Source organism: Myotis yumanensis, unplaced genomic scaffold (genome assembly GCF_028538775.1).
Source record: "Myotis yumanensis isolate MYYU_CA2020_CCGP unplaced genomic scaffold, mMyoYum1.0.hap1 SCAF_12, whole genome shotgun sequence".
Taxonomy (NCBI): Eukaryota; Metazoa; Chordata; class Mammalia; order Chiroptera; family Vespertilionidae; genus Myotis; species Myotis yumanensis.
This window is the reverse complement of record NW_027223763.1, coordinates 61,861,779-61,884,754: the sequence shown is the minus strand read 5'-3', so window position 1 is coordinate 61,884,754 and position 22,976 is coordinate 61,861,779. Positions and strand designations below refer to the sequence as shown.

At 44.7% G+C, this 22,976-nt stretch overlaps 1 protein-coding gene and 1 pseudogene across 1 annotated transcript; both read left to right on the top strand.

Moving 5' to 3' along the window:
- Nucleotides 1–2,993: 2,993 nt before the first annotated feature.
- Nucleotides 2,994–9,925, top strand: LOC139021300 (cyclin-dependent kinase inhibitor 2A-like). Its single transcript, XM_070431771.1, has 3 exons — nt 2,994–3,119; nt 6,496–6,754; nt 9,419–9,925. The coding sequence occupies exons 1-3, from the start codon at nt 2,994–2,996 to the stop codon at nt 9,430–9,432; spliced, it is 399 nt and encodes a 132-aa protein (XP_070287872.1). The 3' UTR covers nt 9,433–9,925.
- A 5,150-nt stretch (nt 9,926–15,075) lies between these two features.
- On the top strand, nt 15,076–22,753 carry LOC139020341 (eukaryotic translation initiation factor 2 subunit 3-like; annotated as a pseudogene).
- The last annotated feature ends 223 nt before the right edge of the window (nt 22,754–22,976 follow it).

The window sequence follows — 22,976 nt, the reverse complement described above, 5'->3', positions numbered from 1 at the left end:
GATCATAATTTTGCCTTTTGTTTCCATTCTCAATGTTTAAACATATAGCATCAGGTTGGACATACTTGTCATTCAAATGTAGGAGATGCCATAGTTACAGGTGAGTTTGTTTCACTCTCTTTTTTTTTTTTAAATATATTTTATTGATTTTTTACAGAGAGGAAGGGAGAGGGATAGAGAGTTAGAAACATCGATGAGAGAGAAACATCGATCAGCTGCCTCCGGCACACTCCCCACTGGGTATGTGCCCGCAACCAAGGCACATGCCCTTGACCGGAATCGAACCTGGGACCCTTGAGTCGAACCTGGGACCCTTGAGTCCACAGGCCGACGCCCTATCCACTCAGCCAAACCGGTTAGGGCTGTTTCACTCTCTTAATCTTTAGCAGGTTTAGCTGTGAAAAACAGGTTTCACCCCAATTGAGGGATTGTGGAGGGTATTATTTTTATCTGCCGAGGGTATTATTTTTATCTGTAATAGACCCATGCATGCAGTCTTTACTCCTTTTTGAGGTAAGGGGGCCTTGTTGATATTACAAGCTTTTAATATATTTTTTACCTAGGAGCTCAGTTGCTGAAAGTGTTAGTCCCCCGCTAGTTACTCTCACGATATTTCTGTGTGACACATTCTTGTGTGGTATTCTGTGCTAACAAGTCTGTGTAGTGCTATGAATACTCAGAGTTCTGGTTTATTTTTCCCTTAGACCCTGTTACAGTGTCCTTTTTGGGGGGCGGATCAGAACTATTCCATTCCATAATTATGTGTATGTGAGGGGGGGTGGGTTTAACTTGACATTATTTCAAGTTTTCTAGTATCTTAAGGTGTATGTTTTATTTTTTATCATCTTAGTTTTAAAATTATATCAACTCAGAAAAAGTTGGCTTCATGGGGAAGCAAATGAAACTATTCTTCACAATAGACACTCTACTTGATGCTACTGTTTCAGTAAAAAAAGAACTAGGTTTGCTTAACTTTCAGGAGTACTCCTTAATGTAGCTTCATCTGAGAATATCTTAATGCCTTGTTTGCACTCCAAGAACTGCCATTTTAAAAATAATGGGACAATAGATGGTTTATTGTTCAAAATACCTATGAAATGTGTACAAACTAGAGCTACAAACATCTTTTAAACTGGGCCAGGTAGATAGTGAAGAAGCCCATCCAAATGTGCTCTGTAGTGATATTGCTCAAGTTCAGTAACAAGCGTATGTTTCATGTTCTGTTGCCAGGCAAAGAGCAGTGTGTGTGTGTGTGTGTGTGTGTGTGTGTGTGTTGGGAATATGGTCCAGACAGGCCCATGAGGTTACTCCAGCAGCAGAGGATTAAATATCCCTGTGTGAGCTGGCCTTCAGCTCCTGTGCTTATGTATACAACCCTGAGATATTACTGCATTTCTATCTACCGAGCTATTTGAGCAATAGTATTTGAACACTAGCCTTTTAAATAAAAGTCTGCCCCATTGCTGATGTGGAGAGAGAGAGAGAGAGAGGAAGGAGGATGAGGAGGAGGAGGCGGAGGAGGAGGAGGGGGGGAGGAGGCTAAGAGGTATTAGCTTAGAATGTGTGGCACTGTTCTGAGTGCTTATATGTACATTAATTCATTGAAAACGCACAGCCCTATGAAGCAGGGACCACTCTTAGCCCTCCACCTTATGGCTAAGAAAACCGTAAGGTTTTTCTAATAGGAAGGAGAGGTGTAGGGGGACAGAGAGGAGCCGGACAAGCACAGTGTGTGGACTTGCTCGCTGAATCACTCACTGTGCAGCTCTTCCCATAGAGGCCTGAGGACATTTTCTGGTCTAGGAGGAATTTATTTAACACTTGGAGTGGGGGAAACGAGTTAAGTCGGCTCGCGTGAATTGCGCGTACTCCGCGGCAGCCGTCTTAACTCGGTTCATATAGATTTGCGGTGGAGTGCGGGAAACGTGTAAACTCGGGCCGATTGTAACTGCGTATTACCAAATATTTGTTTGTTTGCCGTTCACAAAGATACCTACCTGCGTATGCGAACCGTTTCATACCCATTGGGGTAATAGGTATCATAAAAATCCCTGATTTTGCGCGGGAAACCTAAATAATTGCCCGCGCCATCTTATATTTTGGCGGGAAATTCACCCCACACCGGAGTGTTAAAATGGAGTCGATCACTTTCCCATCTGCCCGCTAGACAGAAATCTCCAGCATCCCTATTAAATAGACCTCATTGAGGCAAGCACCAATGCGGGGACCCCCGCCCCCCCTCCCCCCGCGCACGCGCGCGGGCGCGCGCGCGCGCGCGCACACACACACACACACACACACACACACCTGTTTTACACGTGTGTGCTGGGGGAAGGGGGACAGGCTGGCATGCGGACTCCAAAATGAGCGTTTGATCTCGAGAAGCCCACGGGTGGAGGGGAGGAGGGAGAGTGTGCCCCAAGAGGGTCGCCTCGTGCTGTGCGGGGGCGGGAGGGGGGTGCAGACCCTCCGGCTCCGGCAAAGAGGAAGGAGCCTTTTCCTCTCATTAGAAGAGAAGGCAGTACTTTGCCCATAACACTGAACACCCGCATCGGGCAGTGGGAATCCTGATGACTTTGTACAAGCGAGGTTGTCCCTCGGAAGAAGGACATTTCGCCATTTCGCTTGAATAGAGTGAACTGGCGCCAACGTTTTGCGCCCTTGAGGTTTCCGGAGCGGGGACCCGGGGAGGGGGGGAGAAGGAGGGCGAGGGGAGTGGGTGCTCCGGGTGGGGCAGGTGGCAGCAACCCGGGCTCCCTCCCCCCAGGCTTCGTGGGGCGCCGGGTGCGGACTGCCTAGGGCTGGGGCTCCGGCGCTGCCCGCGTGGGTGCCGTCGGGGCGTGGGAGTGACTACACGTTTTGCAGCGGAGAGGGGAGGAGAGGAGAGGAGAAGCCGCTTCCGCCACTGCAGGAGGAGAGGGAGGAGGGCGGCTTCCGCGAGGCTGGGCGGGCGCGGGGGAGGAGGAGAGCGAGGGGCCGGCGCCCGGAGCCTCATGGAGCGCTCCGCCGACCTGTTGGCCGCGGCGGCGGCCCGGGGTCGCGCCGAGGAGGTGCAGGCGTTGCTCCAAGCCGGGGCATCGCCCAACGCCCCCAACAGTCACGGCCGGACCCCCATTCAGGTGGGTGGTCGCGTCTGCCGCGGCCAGAGGGGTGGTGAACGGCTTCGGGGGACTAGGTTCGCAAGGGGGTCGGAACCAGGTAGAGCCTTTCCATCCCGGTAAAGGGGCGACACCCCCGGCGTTCCGGCTGGAGTGCGGCGTCTCCCCGGGACGATGCCCAGTGCCCGGGCGCTCAGGGAGCCGAGGGAGGAATGAGGAAGCAGAAAGGGTGCAGAATCCGGAAGGAGCAACGGTGTGCCCCAAGTTACACTTGGGTTGCAGGAAACGAGTTACGTCGGCTCGCGTGAATTGCGCGTACTCGGCGGGAGCCGTCTTAACTCGGTTCATATAGATTTGCGGTGGAGTGCGGGAAACGTGTAAATTCGGCCGATTGTAACTGCGTATTACCAAATATTTGTTTCAAAGATACCTACCTGCGTATGCGAACCGTTTCATACCCATTTCAATCGAACCCATACTTCAAAAGATATAGGCATTTTAAACTAACTCTGATTTTGCGCGGGAAACCTAAATAATTGCCGGCGCCATCTTATATTTTGGCGGGAAATTCACCCGACACCGGTTAATATAGACCAAGCTACATTCTTTAAAAAACATATATTCTTTTTTTTTAAATATATATATATATATATATATATATATATTTTAAATATATTTTATTGATTTTTTACAGAGAGGAAGGGAGAGAGATAGATAGTTAGAAACATCGATGGGAGAGAAACATCGACCAGCTGCCTCCTGCACATCTCCCACGGGGGATGTGCCCGCAACCCAGGCACATGCCCTTGACCGGAATCGAACCCGGGACCCTTCAGTCCGCAGGCCGACGCTCTATCCACTGAGCTAAACCGGTTTTGGCAAAAAAAAACATATATTCTTTATCAAGTACAAAACTTTCAAACGTTTGGTGTGTAAAACGTCCAGTTTTAGAGAAATGTAAGATTAGCTGGGATCGCTTAGCCCTGAACTCACAGGCCTCGGAAAGGAACTGACGGGTGGTCATTTTCCTCCCTCGCAGGGATTTCAGTGGAAATCTCCTGTGTGTGTTGCAATTAATATCAAATTGAGATTCTCAGATGTAACCACTTAGGGTACAAGGACTTAATGTACAAGGATAGGCTTGCTTTACAATAGATGATTATAAGAATTTAAAAAATGCAGACATATATGAGGAACATTAGTGAAACCGCCCCTGAAATACCAATTTAGTTATCATGTTAGTGGGATCTCCTGTTATTGTTGCTATTGTTAACTTGCTTGCTATAGATGAAAATATTGGAAGTAGAGTTTTCAATTCCTCAATGCTGAGAAGTGTCATTTCTCCTCTCCCCATTCCAGTTTCTTGTTGGTTTGTGTGTGGGGGGGGGGGGGGGGGGGGGCGGAGGGTCAGGTTTTTGTTGTTGGCCTTCATTAACTTTCTAAATCTCAGGCGGAAAAAAAAACAACCCAACGAATTCTTCCTGGCAGTCACCATCCTGGTTTTAATTTCCAGTGTTGATTTCTGATGCTGAAAAGAAAATGTATATGAAACAAATACATATTGCAAAAACTCCAGCATAACAAGACAAAGGAAAGTAGCTTTACTTGAACTTCACAAGTAAATCTTCCTTTGCTGAAACTGCTAATAGGATAAATTTTATACTTAAAATACAGATATAAAAATAAAATGAAAGTGCCTGAAACCTGGGGTTATCTGGGACTTGACGCGTGGAGAGAATTTTAATCTAAAGAGGCTGAGAATTGTAGAAGCTTGTGTCCTTTCAAAATAATGCTGCCTGATTCATAATTTAATATCTCTAAAATATCCCCAGCAGCTTGGAAACTTGGAATATGGCCTTGGAGCTCTGGAATATTTTAGAGACCTATTATATAAAAAGAAGAAAGAAAATTGGATAACTAGTTTTAACTTTTTTTAATGGGGAGGATGAGAACATAGAGAAAAGGGAGTATGATTTTGGTTTAGAACCCTAATCAAATGTGTGTATAATATAGAAATAATTAGTTGATAGAAAAACATTTTAACTACTAAATTAAATTTAATGTTTTTGAAAATGTGTTTAAGCACCCTACAAATGTTTCTGTAATAGATTTCTTTCTCTCCCCACCCCCCCCCCATGGGATTGCTATTATGATTTAAATGTTAGGCTACTGTTCAAACTTTAATGCTAATATAATAAAAACATTTAAAACCAGTCAACTGATGAAGGACTTCATTGGATAAACATAGTAATAGTGTGAAAGCTTTCCTAGTTTTTATTTTATGAAAGTGCATTGTTCTGTTGCACTGCAATAGTTTTTCTTTTCTTTTCTTTTTTTTTTTTTTTGAGCTGTAATTTGATTCACTTATATTTTCTCTCTTTTTGAGAATTAAATCAGTTTTACTTTCTCCAGGACAAAAAACCAAACCATAGTGTAACTTATGGCATCTTGGTTTGGACAAGTAATTTGTGTTAAATACAGAATGTAACTAAAATAAGGAATTCCGTTCGAAAGCTCTAAGGGAGAATCCATTTCCTTGCATTTTCCACCTTCCAGTGCCCATCAGTGTTCTGGGATGAGCCCTGCCTCTTCTCTCTGCCTTCATTGTCATACACTTTATCAGCTGTGACTTCCTTCTCAGGAAATGTGTGTAGAGTTGGCCCACCCTGGCAATTCAGGTTCATCTCCCCCCAAATCTTTATCACACCCGCAAAGTTCCTTTTGCCGTGGAAGGTAATATATTCACAGCTTCAGAATGTTAGGAAGTGGATATCTTTTTTAAAATATATTTTATTGATTTTTTTTACATAGAGAAAGGGAGAGGGATAGAGAGTTAGAAACATCGATTAGGTGCCTCCTGCACACCCCCTACTGGGGATGTGCCCGCAACCAAGGTACATGCCCTTGACCAGAATTCAACCCGAACCCGGGACATTTCAGTCCGCAAGTCAACGTTCTATCCACTGGCCCAAAGGAGCCAGGGCTATTTTTCCCTTTTAACAAGGGCTTGTATATACAGCAGTGAACCATACCAAATCTCTGGGTCTTATATAATTTTATATCAAAATGGAGGGGAGGGGGAGCTACAGGAGATTAGGCAAGTTTGTCCCTCACTCTTTTGCTGTTGTCTGTGCCTCCAGCGGTGTTCTGTGTGTGGCTGGAATTCTGCAAAAGGTTGGAGACTATCATGGGAATTCAATGTGTACAGAAAAATGGAATAGGTAGGAGAACTGGCTAAGAGAGTTGGTAACTGAAGGCAAATAAAGAGTGGGCATCCGTGGCTTGGAGGGTTGTCTGCACCAGGTAGCGGCTTCGCCACTACTTTCTCTAAATTAATTAATCCTGCCTCTGCCGCCTCCGCCTGCCCCCGCCCTGACCATTCTGCTCTCGCCCGCAGGTCATGATGATGGGCAGCACCCGAGTGGCCGAGCTTCTGCTGATCCACGGCGCGGACCCCAACTGCGCGGACCCCGCCACCCTCACGCGGCCCGTGCACGACGCCGCCCGGGAGGGCTTCCTGGACACGCTGGTGGCGCTGCACCGAGCCGGGGCGCGGCTGGATGTGCGCGATGCCTGGGGCCGCCTGCCCGTGGACCTGGCTGAGGAGCGGGGCCACCGCCACATCGTGGTGTACCTGCGCGGAGAAGGTCCTGCAGGTGAGATGGCCGATGTAAGAAAGTGAACTGGGAGTCCTAACCCGTTTGGCTCAGTGGATAGACTCGATAGAGCTTCGGCCTGCGGACCGAAGGGTCCCAGGTTCGATTCCGGTCAAGAGCATGAACCTTGGTTTTGGGCACATCCCCAGTGGGGAGTGTGGAAGAGGCAACTGATCTGCTTTTCTCTCGTCGATGTTTCTAACTCTCTGTCCCTCTCCCTTCCTCTCTGTAAAAAATTAATAAAATATATTTTTTAAAAAATAAAAATAAGAAAGTGAACTGGGAGAGCTTCCGCAGGCAGAGCGGAGCCTTGGGTCTCAGTATCCCGATCAATCTATCAATCGCGCTGCCTCACAGGGCTGTGGGTAGGAAACAGCCTCAGATGGACTTCCGCAGGTCAAAACCCCTTCCATACACCCTGCCCCCCACTCTCCAAAAAATTCAGCCTCCCCGCAGCTCAAGGCCCACACCCGGAGAGCGCCCGGAGGCTGGAGGCTCGTGGCGCACCCAGGGAGCGGCCCTCCTCCCCGGCAGGTTACCCTCCGGCTCCTCCCAGGGAAGCTTGCGTCGGAGGAGACGCAGCTTAGAGCGCGGAGCCCATCCATCGCAGGAGCCAGAACTGGGAGCCAGGGAAGAAAATTAAATTATTTTCTTGGGCCCCAGGCAAATGAACATGGGGTAAACCGCCAACCCTAAGTTGTGCAAGTCAAGCTCGCAAGCCCTCCCCTCCTTCCCAAGTCGCGGGACCAACCTTGGGATTTCCAAAACCAGTTGCAGTTGCGACCCGCATCCTCTGGCAGAGATCTGTCGTTCCGGCTCCGGCTCCCCGGCTCCCATTGCAAAATGTACTCAATCCGCCCCTCGCTCTAAGCCTAAGCGATGGGGCTTTTCCGGAGCTCCCCCAGGGGCTCTGGAAGCATCTGGGATAGAGACCTCTCCAACCCTCGCTGCGGGGTTTGCTACACACTCCAGGAAAGAGACCCTTTCTCAAGCTTTTCCCTCTCTCAAGCTTTCCGTTGGCACCAGAGAGATCGCTCAGAGAAGAGGGTGATGTGTCGTTCTTCCCCGCTCCTTCTACCACCACAAAGCCTTCCCCCAGCCCTCACGCCCCCACCTCCACCCCTGCCCGCCTAAAGCGCCAGCTCCAACTTTTTTCCTGAAGGGGGAACCATTTTATTAAAACACGTATATGAAGCAATATACAAAGTGAGCACGGATATTTAAAGGAAATACTGAAATGTATCCGATGGGCTCAGAACTGGGGCACTAGGCTCCCTGGGCCTCAGGGTAGCCTGAGTGCAGCGCCTCGGGTACCAGGGGGAGGGAGATCTCCTTTAACCTGCCCACCCTCTCGCTCCTCCAATTGAAGTTCAAGTCCCAGACTCCGCAGCAGACGAGAGCCCAGTCGCAGGAGCAAGAGTTGGGAGCAGCGGAAGAGAATTCAATGATTTAATTGGGCCCCAGACAAATGAAAATTGAGTGACCCTTTATAACCAAAGCCAAGATTTGTAAGCCGAGCACACACGCCCTTCCTTCCCGCCTCCCCTCCACTTCCCTCCCTCCCTTCCTTCCCCCCTTTAACACACTGTATGCGGGTAGCTTTCATCAGGCGCTAACAGGTGGCGCGTGGCGCGGGCCATTTTTGCTAATTTTTTTGCGCAAATGGCAACGTTCAGTAAAATTATGATAACTTTAGTTTACGTATTTATACGTTACCCGCATTCTACTGCTAGTCTATAAAAAAAAAAAAGTATTTTAAGACGGCTCCCGCGGAGTACGCGCAATTCACGCGAGCCGACTTAACTCGTTTCCCGCAACCCAAGTTTAACTGAGAACCTATGGTGTGATCAGACCCCTTCTAGGTAGGGCACAGAACTGAAGGAAACAAAACAGGAGCCCTGCCCTCATAGAGCTTACAGTCCAGGAATCAGACTTTAAACACTGTAACAATGTACTCTAAGGAATGAGTTTGTAAAACCAATGTGATGGATAGGAATGAAGTGTGACTAGGAGGGGGAGGCTCGGGAGAGTGCTCCTGGAACCTGACGGATGTGGGGAAAAATAGCCGCTTGGAGACAGAGGGAGGAGGGCGGGGCGTGTACACAACTAGATCAGAGAGGAGGGCAGAAGCCAGATAATCGTAGGGTCTAGGTCAAAGAAAGGATGATTGGTCAGAATGCGGATTTTGTTCTAGAAACTTTAGGAAGCCATTAGGTGGTTTGGGAGGGGGACCTGTGGGGGAAGACACTAGGAACCCAAGGCTCCCAGAGCGGCGCCTAAACTGGGGTCCCCTAGGTGGGTTCCCTGCGTCTCCCCGCCAGCATCAGGCGCCAGACATGTTTGGGGACGTGTGAAGGGCGAGGCAGCGTCTTGATATTTCTGCTCCTGCCGTCCAGTGTGACAAGCCCCGGGCGCCTGTAACATACCCGGCTTTCCTCTTGCAACCCCCTGCGGCGGCCACTGGTGCTCCGGGTCGGATCACTCCGTGGACAGACCCTGTGCCCAGAGTTGGTTGATACTGAGAGGAGGTGTACATGCAGACGAAGCTATCCTTGTCCATAGGTATCTGAATACCTGGTGCAGGCCTGCAAGAAAAAGGAGGAATGTGTCGCATACGTTTGATTTCCGATTTCTAACGTCTTTTTTTCTTTCTGCCCTCTGCAGACACCGGCGGCTGAAAGAACCATTGAAAGCCACAGGCACAGCAGGACCCCGTGACCACTGCCCCGCCCCCCCTACAATTCTTCCCCGCTTTGTTAGCTGCAGTTTATCAAATACAGTGGGGCCTTGACTTACCGAGTGTTCCAACTAACGAGTTTTTCGAGATACGAGCCTTCTCTCGGCCGATTTTTTGCTTTGAGTTGCGAGCTAAAATTCGGGTTATGAGCCAGCTTCAGATACCCCACCGCTAGTTGGTGCAGGGAAGATCACAGTGAACGCCACAACATCAGCCCAGCATCACGTGTCTCACTCGTTCACTTTTTGATTTGACATACGAGTAATTTGAGTTACAGCTTCCTCACGGAAGGAATTAAACTCGTAAGTCAAGACCCCACTGTAGCGCTTTTTAACATTGTAAGCCGCTTCTTCGCTAGCAGATCTTTTCCCTTCCCCTCAATTCCCCTTTATATCTGAATTTATACATTGATAATAAAGGGTTTTAATAACCCAGTGCCTGTTTCTGCCTTTTATTGGGTTGGAGTTTTCAGGAGCGAGTTCGCAGGCCCCGAGCGCATGGCCTTGCGAATGCTTCCCTGGGGAGCCTCGTGCCTGCTACCCGCTGGGATTACAGCCGGCTTGTGAACCGGGAACACGGAGCTTGAATGAGGTGCGTGGCCTTTCCTGTTTCAAACTGCCAGCAAGTGTCAGAGCCAACGCTCAATTTTAAAAAAAGTAGTTTCTTCCATTCGCTCATTTATTTGGTCAACAATCACTAAGCACCTATGCTGGCACCCTGCGAGGGGTAGAGCCGGGGAAGGCAGACATCAAATATCAGATACAAACGCATAACTAGAAATGTAAATGCACTTTCGTGGGATCAAAGACAGCGTTGTTTCTGAGACTCGCCATCCTTTCACGTATTCCTTAAAAATAAAAGTTCAGTGTAAGAGTACACCCCGCGGATTGTAAGACACGTGCAGATCTCAGGTAATAAAATGTCAAAAGTCACGTCTGAAGATGGATGAAATGCGGCGAAAAGTGGAAACCTGTCACTAGTTTGAAGGAAGACCTCAGATTGCCAGGCTCTCGGAGCCGCTTGGCCTTCCCTTACTTACTATCTTGTTCCTGGTCTTTCAATCTTTCACCATTGAATATGATGTTAGCTGTAGCTTTTCCATTCCCAGAATATATGTCTGTCTTTGTCAATTCCACAGTTTTGATTACTGTAGCTTTGTAGTATGTTTTGAAATTGGGAGGTGTGAATATTCCAACTTTTTCTTTTTCAAAATTATTTTTGCTCTGTCTCAAATTTGTCCCTTGCAATTCCATATAAATTTCTGCCAGAAAGAAAGAAAAAAAGAAAGAAAGAAAGAAAGAAAGAAAGGAAGGAAGAAAGAAAGGAAGGAAGTAAAGAAGCCATTGAGCTTTCCATAGGGATTGCATTGGATATGCAGATCACTTTGGGTACTATTGCCATCTTGAAAATATCATGAACACCGAATGTCATTCCATTCATTTAGGTCTACTTTAATTCCAGTAATATTTTGTAGTTTTCAGTGTATAAGTATTGCAACTACTTGGTTGAATTAATCCCAAATATTTTATTCTTTTTGAAGCTATTGAAAATTGAATTGAGGCGCTGGCCAGATAGCTTAGAGTGTTGTCCTCATACCCAAAGGGCACATACAGGAATTAACCAATGAATGCATAATTAAGTAGAACAACAACACCACCACCCCCCCCACCCCCCCCACCCCCCCCCACCACCCCCCCCCCCCCCCCCCCCCCGCCGCGCGCCCTTTCGGATGATGATTCCTCGGGAGCAGTCTCTCCGCTCCCCCTCGCCTGCAGGCTCCCTCGCTGAAGGCGGCAGCTAGAGCCTGGGCAAGTGCGATTTCCAGGTCCGCAGGCCGCCCGCTCCGCCCCGCTCCGCCCCTCCGCCTCTCCTCCTCGCCTCCCCGCCCAGAGCCTGCCCAGCGCGCCAGGCGCGCGCACGCAGCGCCCTGCCCTCTTCTGGGCGGGACCCAGAAGTCGTCTTGATTCGCTGGGCCAGGTTGTCAAAAGTGCTGGCTGAGGCACTGGGCGACTGTGTCTGTTTAAAAATAAAAGACGCACGGAAGGTGGCAAAGGGAGGAGTTTTCGGTAAGTTTAAGGCTATAAGGGGGAGGGGAGGGGAGAGGGAGGAAGGCGGGGCGCTTTTCCACACTAACGGACGAACCAGACCTGGAGGATATAAAAGGCTCTGCTGTTTCTCACAATTAATTACATCTTTTGTTTCTCACAATCCATAACAGCTGGGGAAGAGACAATGGGAAGGAGGGTAGCAAATTCACCTCTTGGCGTTACAATAGGATTGCATTTATACCAAGAAGGTATAAACTTATCTAAGAAGAAACTGAGCCTGAAGTGAACAAGAAAAAAAAAAAAATCAGCTTCAGTGGGTCAACTGGGAGCCCGTGGACCAGCAGAACAGGCCTGGGCCCTGCCACCTCCAGGGACGGAAACTGGCTGTGGGTCCTGAGTCCGGGGGCAGTAGCTCCTCTCAGTCTCAAACATCTGGTTTAAGCAATAATAAGTAATAAGCATGAGGAAGAATGTGTTGCTTGGCCTCTCTCCTAGCTTTTAGGGATGGCGAGTATCCTTGGCATTCCTTGGCTTGTAGAGGCATCACTGCAATCTCTGACTCCATCTTCCTATGGCATTCTCCTCTGGGTCTCCGCGGTCAAATCCCCCTCTCCTTTCTCCTGTACCTATATTGGTTATTAGATTTAGAGCCCACTATAAATCCAGAATAATCCCATGCTGAGATCCTGAATTTAATTGCATCTGCAAATACCCTATTTTAAAATAAGTTTACACTCATAGGTGCTGGAGGTTCAGACTTGGACACATCTTTTTTGGGAGGCAGTATTCAACTTAATACACTGCCTAATTCATTACTTTTTCCCCTCTAAGACCCCAGAGAAGAAAAAAGTACACCAGGGATAGATTTTTCAAAGATGAGCCCCAAAGCCAAAAACTCTTGCAAGATCAGTCTATGGCATCCAGAATCTCTAGTGAATAAAATTGGAGCAATGACTAGATATGAATTTTTAGAGCAAGCCAAAGAGAATAAGAGTTTGACTTTTGTGGCCATCAGGAAAAATCTGGACAAGATTTCTCTCCAACAAACTGGGGTGAGGACGCTAACAGGAATGATCTCTTAATAGGACCGGGTGGATTAAGGAAGCTAAATTGGCGTGCAAGATTAACCCAGACTGATAGAGGAAAAAAGTAGAATAGAGTGGGGCTGTCTTCTTTAAGGACCCTTTTATGGTGCATTTAGACCCAGTTATAGAACACAATCGTGGCTCAATGTCATTAAAGAATATTAGCATTACCTCTTATTTTTCCAATCACCTTCATGAACAATATCTCAATGAATTGTTGCAACACCCCCCCCCCCCCCATAAGGCACTGCTATTCCACCTTTAAGATAAAGAAATAGAGACTCTGAGGGATCACACAATTTGCTGAAGGCATGAGAATCCTCCAAGTCTTCAATAGTGCTACAGAGATTGACTGCACAAGTTTCCTCAACTAACTGCTATTATTCTACTCATGTTATAAGCCTGGGCGCTGAGGCTTTGGGAGGTGCTGTAAGTAGCCCAACCACACACATCTAGTGAATGGTGGAGCCAGTAATTGATGCTAGTTCTGTCCAGGAACTCATAGACTATGACCATTAAACCTGACTTTGCTCTAGACTGGGCAGTCTAGGTCCTTTGACCTTTCTCAAAAAGGCAACTGAAATTAAAGCCACCCTGATTCTCATGCCTGTTTTCATAAATCAGTGTAAGTAAGTACTCTGATCAATTCCCTCTACCTCCCCTTTATTCCCATAATGCTTTATACTTATTTGTCCTTAACCCAAACCTCTCCCACTGCCCATACTTTCCACTGTGTTCCCTGGTATTTCTACTACATCATTAACCAATGCCCTATAGCCTCAGTTTCTTCTTAGATAACTTTATACCTTCTTGGTATACATGCAATCTTGTTGTAACGCCAAGAGATGAATTTGCTACTCTCCTTCCCATTGTCTCTTCCCCAGCTGTTATGGATTGTGAGAAACAAAAGATGTAATGCTCTTTAAATAAATAACTGTCTAGCACATGGAAAGTTCTGAATAAATATTAGCTATTTTTATATTTTATCACATAGTATTTTTATGCTTATCATAGATCCTTCTCCCCTTTGTAAAGGTGGAGGTAGGACTGATTAGTTATTTATAATATAAAAGTCATTTATGTTGCTGATGTTGAGGAATAATGGAAATGTCCAATGGGGTTGTATTTCAGCCAATAGGACTGAGGCTTTCCCTGTCCAAACAAAGTTGTACAGCTATATCCCCATCAGCATCTTCACCGACAAGTCAGAGAGGCTTCATTCCGACCAGTCAGGAGAGTCCCTTTTTGACCAATCAAACTTTGAGGATTTGGAGTCCTCATTTGCAGAACAGAGCAGCACAGGGAAGAACAGAGCAGACTGGCATGGAGCTGAGAGAGAGAGAGAGAGAGAGAGATCATATTTTTATCGCCTTTGTCATCTTTTTTGACAATGTGAGCTGATGTCTCTATTACCTCAAGTTCTTAGGAATTTAATCTGGCTATTTCTTCATCTACTGACATCTGTTCATGGAAGATTGTACCTTTTGAGTTTTGTATTTTGGAAAATGAGTTCATTTTAAGTGGAGCTTTATTCATAGAGATCCTGAGTAGCCTGGGTTTTAGATGAATCCCTCTAGAGCATTTTGCTTCTGTTTATTTCTTTTAGGCCTCACAAGAATATTGCCAAACTACAATTAGTCAATTTATTGGCTTGAAGGTACTCAGATCACATAACTAAAGTAAACATCAAACCAACATGAAGGCAGGCTTTCTGACAAGATGTTTTTCCCCACTCAAAGTCACTCATGGCAACAAGTGGCACGATCCTATGCATCGCCCTCTGTCCCTGCAATATTTTCTAGGATCTCCTAGCCACCACTTTATAGCTCTTAGAGATCTGATTCTATGTGGGGATTTCAATTCTGACTTACTGCTTCCATAGTCTCAAGGTCTTGTCTCCATCAGAGAGTGGCTATTATGACCCAAATATTGATCCCTTACACCCAAGTCTCCCCTTCCCATTCTCTTACTGCTTTGTTTTTGAGTTCCTTTGTTTTGAAGCCCTTGGAAATTCTTTCACTTTATTGAACTGAACAGAATGTCTGCGACATTTTCTCCAGCATTTCTAACTTTCTGTGGTGAGATATTTTTCACATTTTCTAGTCTTCCATATTCTTGGAAAAGGCAGTGCGTGTGTGTGTGTGTGTGTGTGTGTGTGTGTGTGTGTGTTGTAATTAGGCATATTAATGGAAACTTGGGGAGAAAACACAAACCTACTAGTAAACCAATAGCTTTTTTTAAAGGCATGTTGGCTTTAAGTTTTTACCTTCTATTCACTAATGAATAATAAGTAGATCAAAATCCCATGATATAAGCTCTAAGCAATTTAACATTTTCCTCCAAAAAAAAAAAGACAATCTCTGAACATCATTGATCCTAATGATATTCTAAATGTATTGAGGCAGTTGTATGCTGAAAATATGGCATGAAAAATTCTTCTCTCTGGGCAAGATGGCCAGGGGGTGCGACAGTGGGGTGACTCTGAGCCAGCTGCATCTTTCTCACCAGAATCCCGCCACCTTGGATGTTCCCAAATTGATGCCACTTTCACATGAAGTTATCAGCAGACAAACCACAATCAATAGAGGTACAGTTGGTCAGGTGGCTCATGGGAAATCCACAGTTGTAAAAGCTATTTCTGGAGTTCACACTGTCAGGTCCAAAAACTAACTAAATATTACAATCAAGCTTGAATATGCTAATGCTAAGATTTAGAAACTTGATGACTCAAGTTGTCCTGGGCCAGAATGCTGTAGATCCTGTGGAAGTAGTACGCCTGATGAGTTTCCTGCACACATTCCAGGGACCAAAGGGAACTTCAAATTAGTCAGACATGTCTCCTTTGTTGACTGTCCTGCCCACAATATTTACTTATTTATTTTTAAATTTCTTTATTGATTAAGGTATTACATGTGTCCTTATCCCCCCATTGCCCCCACCCTCCCCCCACTTATGCCTTCACACGTCCCATTTTTTTTTGTTTGTTTTTTTTACGTAGACACAGTTTATTATTGCTAATAGTATACTAGTATGTGGCAGTTTTTTTTATTAAATCTTTATTGTTCAGATTATAGAATTGGTTCCTCTTTTTTCCCACCATACCTCCCCTCCACCCAGTTCCCACCCCACCCTCTACCCTCACTCCCCACCCACTGTCCTCATCCATAGGTGCACGATTATTGTCCAATCTCTTCCCACACCCCCACACCCTTCCCCCCTCAAGAATAGTCAGTCCATTCCCTTTCTATGTCCCTGATTCTATTATAATCACCAGTTCATACTGTTCATCAGATTATTTATTCGCTTGATTTTTAGATTCACTTGTTGATAGATGTGTATTTGTTGTTCATAATTTTTATCTTTGCCTTTTTCTTCTTCCTCTTCTTAAAGAATACCTTTCAGCATTTCATATAATACTGGTTTGGTGGTGATGAACTCCTTTAGCTTTTTCTTATCTGTGAAGCTCTTTATCTGACCTTCACTTCTGAATGATAGCTTTGCTGGATAAAGTAATCTTGGTTGTAGGTTCTTGGTATTCATCACTTTGAATATTTCTTGCCACTCTCTTCTGGCCTGCATAGTTTCTGTTGAGAAATCAGCTGACAGTCGTATGGGTACTCCCTTATAGGTAACTGACTTTTTTTCTCTTGCTGCTTTTAAGATTCTCTTTTGTCTTTTGCTCTTGGCATTTTAATTATGATGTGTCTTGGTGTGGTCCTCTTTGGATTCCTTTTGTTTTGGGTCCTCTGTGCCTCCTGGACTTATAAGTCTATTTCTTTCACCAGGTAGGGGAAGTTTTCTGTCATTATTTCTTCAAATAGGTTTTCAATATCTTGCCCTCTCTCTTCTTCTGGCACCCCTATAATTCTGATGTTGGTACTCTTGAAGTTGTCCCAGAGGCTCCTTAAACTATCTTCATATTTTTGGATTCTTTTTGCTTTTTGCTTTTTCAGTTGGGTATTTTTTGTCTCTTCATATTTCAAATCTTTGACTTGATTCCTGTGATCCTCTTGTCTGCTGTTGGATCTCTGTATATTATTCTTTATTTCAGTCAGTGTATGCTTAATTTCTAGTTGGTCTTTTTTCATATCCTCCAGGGTCTCACTAAATTTATCGGCTGTTTCCATAAAATTCTTGAAAAACCTTATAAACGTGGTTTTGAACTCTATATCCAGTCATTTGCTTTCCTCCATTTCTGCCATTTGTGTCCTGTTTCTTTGTTTCCGCATTTTTTATGCTTCCCTGTGTTGGTAAGTGGCTTTGTGTGCTAGGTGTCCTATAGGGCCCAATGGCTCAGTCTCCCCAATTACCTGAGGTGGACACCCTTGGTGCACCCCTTTGTGGGCTGTGTGCACAGTCTTGTTGTAGTTAAGCCTTGATTGTTGTAGTTATCACTGGGAGGAATTGACCTCCAGGCCAATTGGCAGTGAGACTCAGCTGTGTTTGCAGTGGGAGAACTTCTGTGCTGATTACACCCTTCTGGGGCAAGACTTGCTTCAGTAGGGCTTTGGTGCTCACTGAGTCTGCCCCCTGAGTGTGTTCCTTATGGATCTGAGGAGTTGTAATCTGGATGGTCCCACTCTGACCACTGGGTACACTGGCTCTTGGTTCTAAGGAGGTGCTAATTTAGCCTCTGCCTAAGGCTACCCAGCAGGAGCTATGAAGAGATCTGCAGATTCCCCTTCCTTTTTTGGAGGGTTTGGAGGTGCCCAGATGAGGCCCAGCTGTGAAGCAATGCAAGCTGCTGTGGGGCCTTGGGTCTTCTCTTGGAAGTTCTGGGTCTGTCTGGCCCAGCTGCAGTTTGTTAGGTACTTTTCAGATTGCAAAGGGCCAGGGCATTCATATGCAAAAGCTTCTGCTGCAGCCTGGGTGGGGCGGGGTCTCGGAAGCAACAGGGTATAGCAAGCAGCTATTGCTGATCCTCAGCCCTGCCCTAAGGGGCCGCGCATCTCAGTGTCCTGGTAATTGCTGCAAGCACCTCTGAGGGAAAGCCGCCCTCGAGTTCTGAGTTCTGTCTGCTGCCAGACAGTCCAGTTTCTCCCCGTATGAGTCCTGGGTCCCCAGAGACCTCCCGGGACTGGAGTTCAGAGCAGTCGGGAGCTTGTGAGTCCCTCCCGATTGGAAAAGACAGCCGCATCCTCAGGTGCCCGCCCCTTTCTGCGCGCATACGTGCTCGCTCGAGCCTCCATACCTCTGCACTTTTACTTCCGCAGCTCCTCAGGGTCTCAGTGTGCTTTTCTCTTTCCTTCTAGTTGTAGAATTTCCACTCAGCCAGCCTTCCTGTAGTTCTGGATGATGTCTGTTTTGTCTTTTCGTTGTATTTTTGAAGTTGTTGTGGGAGGCAGCAATTTCCGGTGTTTACCTATGCCGCCATCTTGGTTTCCGATCCACACATCCCCTGTTGTCTGTGTTCATTGGTTAGGCTTATATGAATGAATACAAGTCCTTTGGTTGATCTCTCCCTCTTACCTCCACCCTCTCCTACCTTCCCTCTGAGGTTGATGGTCTGATCGATGCTTCTCTGTCTTTGGATCTGTTTTTGTTCATCAGTTTATGTTGTTCATTATATTCCACAAATGAGTGAGATCATGTGGTATTTATCTTTCTCTGACTGGCTTATTTCACTTAGCATAATGCTCTCCGGGCCAATCCATGCTGTTGCAAATGGTAAGAATTCCTTCTTTTTTACCGCAGCGTAGTATTCCATTGTGTAGATGTACCACAGTTTTTTAATCCACTCATCTGCTGATGGGCACTTAGGCTGTTTCCAAATCTTAGCTAGGGTAAATTGTGCTGCTATGAACATAGGGGTGCATATATACTTTCTGATTGGTGTTTCTGGTTTCTTGAAATATATTCCTAGAAGTGGGATCACTGGGTCAAATGGGAGTTCCAGTTTTAGTTTTTTGAGGAATCTGCATACTGTTCTCCACAATGGCTACAGCAGTCTGCATTCCCACCAGCAGTGCACGAGGGTTCCTTTTTCTCCACATCCTTGCCGGCACTTGTCATTTGTTGATTTGTTGATGATAGCCATTCTGACAGGTGTGAGATGGTACCGCATTGTAGTTATAATTTGCATCTCTTGGACGATTAATGATTTTGAGCATGTTTTCATATGTCTCTTGGCCTTCCTTCTGTCTTCTTTCGAAAAGTATCTATTTAGGTCCATTGCCCATTTTTTGATTGGGTTGTTTATCTTCCTTTTGTTAAGTTGTATTGTTGTAAATGTTTCCCTCCACATCCTGCGTGGTTCAGGGTTCAGGATCTGGAAGAGGAGCCACACACAAATGAAAAAGAAAAGACAAGAGATAATTTGGGAATATTGGGGGGCCAGGCGGGTAAGTCCAACTCAAGAGGAAGGACTTCCACCAGTGCTCAGGCCACACCAACCATTTTGTAGTCAGAGGTAAACAAGGTAGTGGTTACCATAGTTACACTGTTCTTATGAGTTTCCCTTGTTTTGACCATAGTTACACTTCCTGCACTTCCCTCAGCCCAGTAGCTTCCCAGATAAGATCTACGGAGTCTTATAAGGTCAAGCCTAATTATGATAAGAGGACTGTGCCCTCTAAGCTGGGACTTGTTTGTGACTTTGCCAACAGGTCAGTCCGAGGCTTAACCCTATATCAGCTCCCCACATCTCACCCTTCTTTTATTATTAAGCTAATATAATGAAAATAAAACTTAAACATCAAGAACAAAAAGTGTTTAAGTCCCAATTTCAATGTCCAACAGTTCTGAGTCCAAGTTTCAATGTCCGACAGTTCCTTATGTGTACATGTCAGCAATGATATTTCAGTTCTGGATGGTGGACAAATGGTGGCAATGCAGGTCCGACCCTCTCTGGTTTGATCCTGGGCAACCTGCAGCGACGCACAGCTGCTGACTGCTAGCATGGCAAAGCGTCGTCAGCGTTTTCCATCTCTGGATTGTTTTTCCTCTTATCTTCATGGTAAGAGCATTCCTGATAATTCCTCTCTGTTGCAGGAATCCACATGTCTTGGAGTTGTTTTCTGAAAATATACAAACATATTCTCAACCAAAAGTTAATAAAGGAAATTTTACTTGGGATCCTTTTTATATTTGCCCAAATGATTTTCCTTTGGCTTATTTTGACACCATGTATGTTTCTCATGGGTGTCTTGCTGTTAGCATTACAAATGAAAAAAATTTTTTCTAGATGTAAATTAGTTACAGGATATTTTTCCTTACATGGTATTTTTCCACTTTGTGTGAGTTCTCTGTAAATGTTGGAGATTAAACCCTTATCGGAGATATCATTGGCAAATATGTTCTCCCATGCAGTGGGTTTTCTTGTTGTTTTGTTGATGGTTTTTTTTTTGCTGTGCAAAAGCTTTTTATTTTGATATAGTCCCATTTGTTTATTTTCTCTTTAGTTTGCATTCCCCTAGGAGTGGTATCAGTGAAGAAATTGCTTCCGCATATGTCTGAGATTTTGCTGCCTATGGATTCCTCTAGTATTTTTATGGTTTCCCGTCTTATGTTTAAGTCCTTTATCCATTTTGAGTTTATTTTTGTGTATGGTGTAAGTTGGTGGTCTAGTTTCATTTTTTTGCATGTATCTGTCCAATTTTCCCAACACCATTTATTGAAGAGACTGTCTTGACTTCATTGTATGTTCATGCCTCCTTTGTCAAATATTAATTGAGCATAATGGTTTGGGTTGATTTCTGGGTTCTCTATTCTATTCCATTGATCTGTATGTCTGTTTTTGTGCCAGTACCAGGCTGTTTTGAGAACAGTGGCTTCGTAATACAGCTTGATATCTGATATTGAGATCCTACCTACTTTGTTCTTCTTTCTCAGGATTGCTGCAGCTATTCAGGGTCTTTTTTTATTCCAGATGAATTTCTGGGAAGTTTATGGTCTGTGGAATATCCCATTGCTATTTTAATGGTGAATGCATTGAATCTATAAATTGCTTTGGGTAATATGGACATTTTAATGATGTTGATTCTACCAACCCATGAACACAGTATGTTCTTCCATCTGTTTATGTCCTCTCTATCTCTTTTTTTCAGTGTCCTGTAGTTTTCCATATATAGGTCTTTTACCTCCTTAGTTAAGTTTATTCCCAGGTATCTTATTTTTTTGGTGCAATGGTAAATGGGATTGCTTTTTTAGTCTCTTTCTGTAAATTCACTATTGTTGTATAGAAATACCATAGATTTCTTGGTGTTAATTTTGTATCCTGCTACCTTGCCGAATTCATTTATTAAGTCTAATAATTTTTTAATGGAATCTTTAGGATTTTCTATGTACAGTATCATGTCATCTGTGAATAAGGACAGTTTTACTTCTTCTTTTCCAATTTGGAAGCCTTTTAATTCTTCTTCTTGTCTAATCGCAATGGCTAGTATTTCCAGTACTATGTCGAATAGGAATGGTGGCACCATTCTTTGTCATCCTTGTCTTGTTCCTGTTCTTAGGGGAAATGGTTTTACTGTTTGCCCATTGAGTATGATGTTGGCTGTGGGTTTGTCATATATGGCTTTTATTATGTTGAGGTATGATCCTTCTATTCCCACCTTGCTGAAAGTTTTTATCAAGAAAGGGTGTTGGATTTTGTCGAATGCTTTTTCTGCACCAATTGATATGACTATGTGGTTTTTACCTCTCAATTTGTTATGTGATGTATCACGTTTATTGATTTGCAGATATTGTACCATCCTTGCATCCCTGGGATAAATCCTACCTGGTCATGGTGTATGATCTTTCTAATATACTGCTGGATCCAATTTGCTAGAATTTTGTTAAGGATTTTGGCATCTATGTTCATGAGGGATACTGGCCTATAATTCTCTTACATTGTGTTGTCTTTATCTGGTTTTAGTATTAGGGTGATGCTGGCTTCATAGAATGAGCTTGGAAGTGTTCCTTCCTCTTGAATTTTTTTGGAATAGTCGGGAGGATAGGTTTTAGTTCTTCCTTGAATGTTTGGTAAAACTCCCCTGTGAAGCTATCTGGCCCCAGGCTTTTGTTTGCTGGAAGCTTTTTGATGTCTGCTTCAATTTCTTCCATAGTTATAGGCCTATTGAGATTTTTAGATTCTTCCTGATTGAGTTTTGGAAGGTTGTATTTTTCTAGGAATATGTCCACTGGCCACAATGTTTTGATGGCTACTCTGCTGGACAGTGTAGCAGCAATGGATGCAGCTCTTCTGTTGGCAGCTGGTAATGAGTCTTGTCCTCAGCCTCATACTTCTGCACACCTGGCTGCTATAGAAATCATGAAACTGAAGCATATTTTAATTCTACAAAATAAAATTCTTTGGTTAAAAAAAAAAAAAGCCAAGCTAAGAACAATATGAACAGATCCTTGCATTCTATGATTCCAATTTCTGCTCAGCTGAAATACAACATTGAAGTTGCCTGTGAGTACATAGTAAAGAAAATTCTAGTGCTCCCAAGAGACTTTACTTCAGAACCCCCACTTATTGTTATTAGGTCTTTTGATATCAACAAACCTGGCTGTGAAGTCGATGACCTTAAGGTGGGTGTAGCTAGTGGTGGTATTCTAAAAGGAATGCTAAAGGTGGGCCAGGAGATAGAAGTCAGACCTGGTATTGTTTCCAAAGATAGGGAAGGAAAATTCATGTATAGTTTGAACTTTTTCAAAACTGTATCACTGTTTAGGGACTATGATGATCTTCAGTATGGTGTTCCAGGAAGTCTTATTGAAGTAGGACTAAAAATTGGCCCCACTTTGTTCTGGGCTGACAGAATGGTGAAGCGGGTACTTGATGCAGTTGGTGCTTTTCCTGAGATTTTCACAGGATTGGAACCCTCCTATTTCCTGCTTAGAAGGCTCCTAGGTGCATGCACTGAAGGAGACCAGAAAGCAGCTAAGGTGCAAAAGTTGTGAAAAAGAGTGAGGTGCTCATGGTGAACATAATGTTCCTGTCAACAGGAAGAAGAGCTAGGTGCAGTCGAGGCTGACTTGGGCAAATTCGTTTTGTCTAATCATGTGTGCACAGAAGTAGGAGAAAAACTTGCCCTTAGCAGAAGAGTTGAGAAAACACTGGTGTTTAATTAGTTGGGGTCAAATAAGAAGAAGAATGACAGACCAACCGTTATTCCTCTTATTATTTCAATTTGATGACTGAAGAATTCCAGTTAAAAAATACATTTCATTAAAGTCAGATTTTCTCTTAACAACCTAGGGATATATTTTCAAAACAATACCGGGGAATGAATTTCACAGCTGTTACCTTAGCAGTAGCTATTATTCTCATTTTTTGGTGGTGAACATTTCATCTCTAGTACTAAAATAGGGTGGAGCATAATTGCAAAAGTTGGCATAATGTTGGATTGAATTTACATTTCAGC